The 7,857-nt window shown below is 37.1% G+C and overlaps 1 protein-coding gene across 1 annotated transcript; it reads right to left on the bottom strand.

Annotated features, from left to right (window-relative positions):
• Positions 1 to 622: 622 nt before the first annotated feature.
• LOC145979513 (uncharacterized) lies at positions 623 to 7,551 on the bottom strand. Its single transcript, XM_083112452.1, has 2 exons — positions 7,501 to 7,551; positions 623 to 2,604 (listed from the first exon to the last, which is right to left on the bottom strand). Exon 2 carries the CDS (start codon positions 2,589 to 2,591, stop codon positions 846 to 848), a length of 1,746 nt encoding a protein of 581 aa, XP_082968578.1. The 5' UTR covers positions 2,592 to 2,604; positions 7,501 to 7,551; the 3' UTR covers positions 623 to 845.
• Positions 7,552 to 7,857: the final 306 nt, after the last annotated feature.

Below are 7,857 nucleotides of genomic sequence, written 5' to 3'. Positions count from 1 at the left end.
ATAATTCTAATAGTTAAGTATGCAATTCTCATTTGTTCATTATATCCAATCTGTCATATTAAATTAAATAAATCGGTAAGATAACCAAAGTGATTTTTCACATGTAAAGGTTAGATACAGTTGAGTTGGTGTTTTAAGTCCACTTTATGCACAGTAAGGCTAATTGGGACTGGACCTACAGTTTAAAGTGGGATCCGAACCACTTGTGCCTCCAAACGGGTATCGAACCCGGGACCCCTTGATTACAAGGCAATAACGCTACCACTGCACCATGAGGGAGGCCCTGGTTAGATACAGATGAAAGAAAGTTTGACAATATAAGTCAATGCGGTATTGCATTTCCTCCTGATAACTTATTACCGTCATTCATACTAAATAGTAAAATGAAGAAACATATGTCATATTTGTGTCAAACTTATTTTATTTCGACTTAATAGAGACAAAGTTCTATATGTACAAGTACAAATTCCAAACTATTTCTTATTATCTAATTGACACAGAAAACTAATTAACATAATATTAAATTATGAACTGCACACAAATATAACAGTATAATATTTATTATTATGCACTTAAAATGATATACTAAAATTTAAATTTGATAAGTTCCACATTGTTTTTATTTTCTAATTGACAGAGGAAAACAATCGACATTAATATTAAACTGTGTGTTGCAGTACAAAGGCAATGTCCATTTCTATGCACTTATAATAATTATGTATAAAAATTTAAATTTGACAATTCTCATATGGATCATGAAGGAAAAATATTACTGAACATCGTCTCTTACAACTAATAATATGGGACAATCATATACTCAATGATTGCCTGCATACGTAGTTTTCCTATTGTCCTTCAAGGTGGGATGGATAGCCAGAAGTGTCTGTTAGGCATCTCGTGTTGGTTTCTAAAATGCTAAAGTCGATGATTGGAAAGAAACGCAGTCTCCCCAGTAATTCCACAGAAGGAAAGAAGGAAAGGAAAAGTGTTAATTCTTCTTTAGTGTCAACCAGATATCCGGGGCTTACTCTGAAGGTCTTCAGTTTTGGCAGCTCGACAACCCCGCAAACTCTTTCAAGGAAAACGTGTGGCTTTTCTATGATTTCGCCAACATGTATGTCCTCTAATCCCGGCGTATAAGCCAAAAGCTTGGCTAGAGTGTCAACCGATATCTTGCCAAGAAGTGAAATGGAAGTCAGCTGGAGACCTGATGGGTTCAGATCCTTCTGAATCTCACTTGGCTTTTGCCAGACGAAAGTTGGAAATTTCAAACTAACAGAGCGCAATGATTGGCATTCTAAAACTACAGGTTCCAAACTGAACTCTGCATCTTTTGAATCATTGGAGATCGTTAGATCTGTTAACCTTGATTTTATATCTGGCAAGAGTCCATTGATGTTTTGAAACATGGAACTTGAGTAGCTTTTCCCAACGGACAAAGATTCAAGAGACGTGAAGCAGTTGAATAGAGTCAGAGGTTCCAATGGTGAATCACCCTGAGGTGCACATTTATCACACTTTAAGGCTTTCAGTTCAGGGCATGACAATTTGATTACTTTCAGAGTTTCAGTAGTGGCTTCAGAGACTGAAACTGAAGTTAGGGTCAAGTGAGGAAGCTCAAGACGACCGTCTGTTGTACTGAAATCGGCACGAAGTCCTTCAAAAGTATCCTGTAGATCAAAATTACCGAACCACTCTATGCTGGAAACCAACTCCAGTACCACCAAAATTCCTCTTCTTGTAATCCCATTGGAAAAACTGTCACCTACAATCAATGTATTCAAAGTACTACAAAGAGGACTCTTCTTCCTCTGATAGGCTTCTACCCGTTCACCTGCCGGAACGAGGCACTCCATTGGCAGAAAGATGTTTTCGCGTGGAGACAGTTTACTCGTCCAAGCACCATCTTCAGTGTTATTCTCTGTATTCACTCTCAATATATTCTGCGTGAGAAGTTGCAGACCATCGTCAGTGACATGAGAACCAAAGGCAATTAAGATCTGAAGACGAGCGCAATTCAATCCTATCAGCTTCATCACGTCATCATCGCAAAGATCATCTAATCGTAACTCGACCAAATTGTTGGCTAGTAAGAGAGCATCTCCGAAAACACGATAGTTCCTTAGTGAATATCTGAAGCTCCCGGTTGCGTTCCACATTCTTAAGTTCTCCAGCCCTTCTCCTTCTTGCGCCAAAATATCTAAGACCCTATCGAACTGCTCTTGCTTATATCCGCAACCAAATCCCATTACGACGTGCGTGGATTCATTTGAGAGCAGGACTTCCAAAGCAAATAAACTCAGAGGGTAACCTTGCCTCTCCTTCTCATACCCTGTGATCATCACGCGGAATTCCTCCAAAAGACTGGCACGATCTTCCACCGGTAGTGGCAGGAGGTACTCTCTGAACTCGGCAACGTCCGCACGGAAATCACCATCAGCCTTCCAGAGCGTCAGGTGCCACAATTCGATGACTCCCTTGATGGCCTTCTGGCAGCTCGTCCGTAAGGGAGGAAGGTTGGGCAGGATGTGAACAGTCTGACTCATGTAGTAATGGCTTCGGACATTGAAATCCCGTGTTGGTGTACCCATGGCTGGTTGACTCCTGCAAAAAAAAATAATAATATCAATATCACTCGTTATACTCAACGTTTCTTAAACTTCGACAAGTGATTTAAAATTCTGGAAATTACTCCTTTATTCAAATACTGAAATATTTATTTGCGCTTGTAGAATTGGAAATAAAATCAATAAAAATTTAATTATGAAACCAATGTTTCGACATATTTCACACCTGTCTCCCTCAAAAGTTACAAATGGAATTAAACTTAGTGTTATATAGATAAACAATTATGCAGTATAGTATACACTATATAGCAAAAAGTCACCGGACACCCAGTGAACGTTATGGTAGTGCCATGGTCTGGGGCTGTTTTTCCTGGTTCAGTTTTAGTCGATGGCAACATGAACAGTGGCGATCATAAGTACATTTTAGACAATAGCATGCTGACCACACTGTGGCAACAATTTGGATTGGGACCTTTTCTACACCAGCACGATAATGGCTCTGCCGATAAAGCAGGGTCCATTGCATCATGGTTTGAGGACAATCAGGTGGATATGGTTAGCTGTCCCGCTGAAAGGCCCGACTTGAACCCCAGAACATCGTTGGGATAAACTGGAGCGTCGGTTGCGTTCCAGACCCACTCGACTGAAAATCACCCATGAACTATTCACGAGGCGACAGGGCGAATGAATAAAAATCCACCAGCAACGTACCAGAACTTAGTGAAAAGCCTGCTCCCGAAGAGTAAATGCAACGAAGGGAGGTCCGACATGTTATTAGTCACCTTTCAGGTATCTTTGGAATGAACAGCGCTGGGTGTCCGGTGACTTTTGGCTATATAGTGTATGCACTATAAAATCTTTCAATATTGCCAGTGTTAACCCTCGTGTTGAAGGTTGTTGAAGGACAAAAAAATATAAAGGAGATTGCCATGATTTGGCTGGATTTTCTATTACAGCAGCCATTTCAACTTCCTGCTACTCGCACGTACGCACCTCTACGCTAAGAAATATACCTCTGTTGCAGGCACAGAATACTAAAGCATGCTTCCGTGCACGCACAGCTTCGTCAGTGTTGCCAGTTCCAAGTAAAAAAATATCGCTCCTTTTTTTGACATGTGGCTCGTATATATTATTCAGACGCAAAAACACGCTAGCAAATAATTAAAGCACACAAAGTGGCCTTAACAGTTGACTAACATAACTCAGTTTCACTTCAAAACTGAAGAACGTTTCTAGATTTCCCATTAGGTTGGTTTTCTTTCATTAACATGCGAAAAAAAAATGATCTCGTGAATGATCAAGTTAAACTTTTAACACATGTAAAAACAATGAGCAAACCTAGGAAAATTGGAAAAAAGTAATGAATAAATTTGTTCAAAATGGTGATTCCAGAATTGTGTTTCGTGTTCGGGTAACTGTTTACCAACATGAGTTTTTGTAAATTAAATCTATTGTTTTTAATGTTACCAGTTGAATATAATTTTGCCATTATTACGTTTACAAGCTTCGTTTGTCTTGGAAAAGAATAAAGAAGCTTTTCTTTAACCGATAAAAGCTTATTTCGCTTTATATTTGTAATATTAATTTCTTTTTACAAAATGCAGGAAATTTATATGCCGAATTTTTAACACTAATAAAAATTTCATACAGAATATTTGTAATAATTGCATTATAAGTATGAATTTGAGCCATGAAAAAGAATGCTCCAGTACAGCACAACGTTCATGAACGTCGTTCCAACTTGAAAAATTCCCAGCGCCGATCCTGGCCATGGCCACGGGTCAAGTGTCCATCTAAAGATATTTTTTCCACCCATGAGCCCACCCCAAGAATTTTTTTTGCCGACGCCACTGTTTGCAGGCGAAAGGGAGAAGGAGCAAAGTGGTATGGATCCCACTTTAGTTGAAAAATCCATTCCCGATTAGCAAATCTGTGCACAATGTCGACTTAAACTCCTTAAGCATATGCTAATGATCACATGCAACTATGAATGGAGGAATACCCATGTCAAGGCGAGGACTCGAACTCGGTACACTGGGTAGCCAGATACTAATGCAACCATTCAGCCACCGAGGCTGTGAGATTTTACCTTTTAAATACAGTCAAACATGAGTTATACGTATGTCAAGGTGAAGAGAAAAGTATACATATAACTCAGAATTACTTACAAATCAGATTTAGATACCATGTCATATCGTTATTAAAATACTGTAATTGCATTTATTTTGAGGAACAAGATATACGCAATACAGGTTATTTCTGTCATCAAGGGGTAAATTAACGAATCTAAAAGTTTGATTCTTAAATACATTACAATTGGCGCTACATTAGACACTAGAGTTTTATAATTTTTCTACACAATTTTTAAAAATATATTTTTAAAATATAATTATTTTACTGACTGTGAAAAGGGTGGTGTAAGAGATGCCAAAATCTGTAGCTGTTTTAGTTTTATGTGATTAGCATCCACTTCTTGTATACAATTTACTTTCTGGTCAAGCGTGTAACTTTTCCTCTCCCTGTTCTCCACAGCCAACCAGTACAAACTGATAACTTTCACTTCTGAGACATTGTTGTAGCTTGGGTACGAACAAATCAACTGTATTTTAAATTAATACGTATAAATTCGTTACGTACAAATAAGGTTTAATGAACATGTTTTTAAATCATATTTTGCCGGAACGTACAGTAATTTACGTATACGTATAAAGCAGTCTGGACTGTATTTTTTCAGCTACATGAGAGGCGCCAAGGGAGGGAGAGCCATCGGAAATGAGGCTGGCAAATGCAATAGTCAAATGTCGTGATAAAAAATAAAACCAAAGTAAGTAGATAATGATGAAGATGATGCGAAACCTTGGACGATTCAAGGCCAGTGTGTTAGTGCTCTATCAAGCCCTAAATAGAGGTTCGAACCTACAATTTAACACATCTGCAATACAACATTTGAATTTGTATAATTTGTTCTTAATTCAATATTCACATATCCACTTGAAAATGTGGCTGTTATCACAGTGTAGAACTGTAGAAGTGCAGTACAAAAAGGGGAACCAAAGGCCCCTTCTAATCGCCGCCACTGAACGTTATGTATTCCCACAGTAACCCATAATTGTGGACCTAAAATATGCATTAGAATTACGAAATTTACTATTCATCAAAGTAGGGCAGTCTGTATGTTGTTGGACAATGGCTCATTCCTTTACATCCTTGGTTTCGCCCCTGTTAATTGACCAATCTGCTCGTTAGTGAATATTTTATAATATTAAAGATTATCACTGAATAAAATTGGCAGCTGTGCAAAACGTATTGACACAATTCTTATTTCACTCCCCACAGTATCAATTGTTTGCTAGTTTCTACCAAAAGGCAGTTTCTATGAGGTACTGGCAATCAATTAATAATTGTTGTGTGCATTTGCATGTGAAAGGTTCAGTTCTATGCAGAATGTTCTCAACGATATGTTCGTGACTTGACGTACTTTAATTTCAGTTTGATCTTCACAATAATCACTCCAGTTTACGTTACATTGTTGCTGTCTTTGTTGATAACAGATTCGGAGCACGACACACGTCTGAGAATAACTTGTCTTTGCAATGTAAGCTTGATAAAAACTGTATTGGTTGGTAACAAGGTAGCTCTGCAGGTGATATTGTGAAACACGAAACTGGAAATGGGACTTTGATGAAAGAACCTTTACAACACGTCAGTATTTCGAATTTAAAATGTCACAATCAAAAGTCACATGGTATATTGTGCAAGTATCTCCGAAGCGAGTACATTTTCAGTGACCCGAATAACACCTGAAACTGTAGGTTTTGGAAACCTTTCAGGTGGCACACTAATCAACGTTCAAAGACAACTTACAATTTGCATTAACTTTGAACCTTATTGTTGGCTCTATGTAAACATTCATAGAAATTATTGAATTCTGAACTAATGTCCACAGCATCGTCTATTTGAATCTTACTGGAGATTAGTTATATAAAAGATAATGCATTCTATCTCAAGTCAGCAATTGGACCTATATTAAAACTCGTGAGCATTTAGGATAAAACAAAAAAACAATACGTAAGATGTAATTAATAATTGTCTTACCTAATAATTGTCTTTCTCACAACGAATTAGAAGCTCTCGGCACAAAAACACAACTGTTCAAGTGAACAGATATGTCGTTGTGTGCGCACGTTCCTTGGTTCTTAGTTCAAGGTCACGCGTTGTGCTGTAAAACTCATAGTGTGGTGGAACCTTTAGTCTCTCTCTCTCTCTCTGTATGTAAAGATAATCTCTATTTTCTTTACCTTTACTGCCCTTGCGATCTATTTAACCAAAGAATTGTAACAATGAGTGAAATAAAGCTAAAATTGCGTAAAAATATATATCGAAATTACACGTTCTATCGCACACATGCATTAAATAGTACATATACGTTCGAGGAGCAACGCTAGCATACCTTAACAATAAATTCAGGTTATAACATAATATTACGATAAACTAATATTCTTGGTACAGAGTTTTTGTAATTCCCTTTGCTTTCACTGAGTGTAAAAAGGCCCTATTACTATACTTCTATTCATGACACGTATGAAATGTTAAATAGAAAATGGCTAGAACACATCGACATATTTCTTTTAATCTATTTCATTTACGTTGGGTGATTATATCTCGTGAGAAGCATGACACTATTATTAATCTGTGCTAATATCTTCCAAAGCATACTGATTAAGCCTCATATTAATGTTAATTCTCTTTGAATTAATAATAATAAATATGAAATAACTTACGTTTTCATACAATTAAATTGCAGCAGCACGTATTATACGAGTATTTGATTAGACATTTCGGAAATGTGTGCTTTAAAAAGCATACTATATTCAAAAGTTATCGTTAGTTCTATTTTTTGTCTTATTAAATTATACTGTTGTAATATACTTACAGTTTATTTGCTTTTCGGTGGTTTAGGAGCTACAGGCATTTTATACTTCGTGTTAATAAGCCAGGTCAGAAATTCACAAGATCTCTACAATATTTCTTCTTCTTCTTCTTCTTCTTTCTGACCCTATCAACTGTTAGTCAATTTTGGTCACCTTTCTGAGGTTTTTGCAAAATATATTTAGTTCACTATGCACTTATTTTTCACAAGAATGAAATATATATATACACTGTTTGTTAGATCGTCAAATTACATCTTCTTGCATATCCATAAAGAAGCCATATAGTGGGAGAAATGGGATCCGTGAGCAGGGCAATTGATGTAGGGAATGGAACTTCATGGCGACGCAAACCATTATAT

The sequence above is a fragment of the Lepisma saccharinum genome, chromosome 26, assembly GCF_977018435.1.
Source record: "Lepisma saccharinum chromosome 26, izLepSacc3.1, whole genome shotgun sequence".
Lineage (NCBI taxonomy): Eukaryota > Metazoa > Arthropoda > Insecta > Zygentoma > Lepismatidae > Lepisma > Lepisma saccharinum.
Note: the sequence above shows the minus strand (reverse complement) of the source record. Positions and strands in the feature narration are given on the sequence as shown.

Coding starts and splice junctions, on each gene's coding strand:
- LOC145979513 (XM_083112452.1), bottom strand. CDS start 2,591: ATGGGTACACCAACACGGGATTTCAATGTCCGAAGCCATTACTACATG.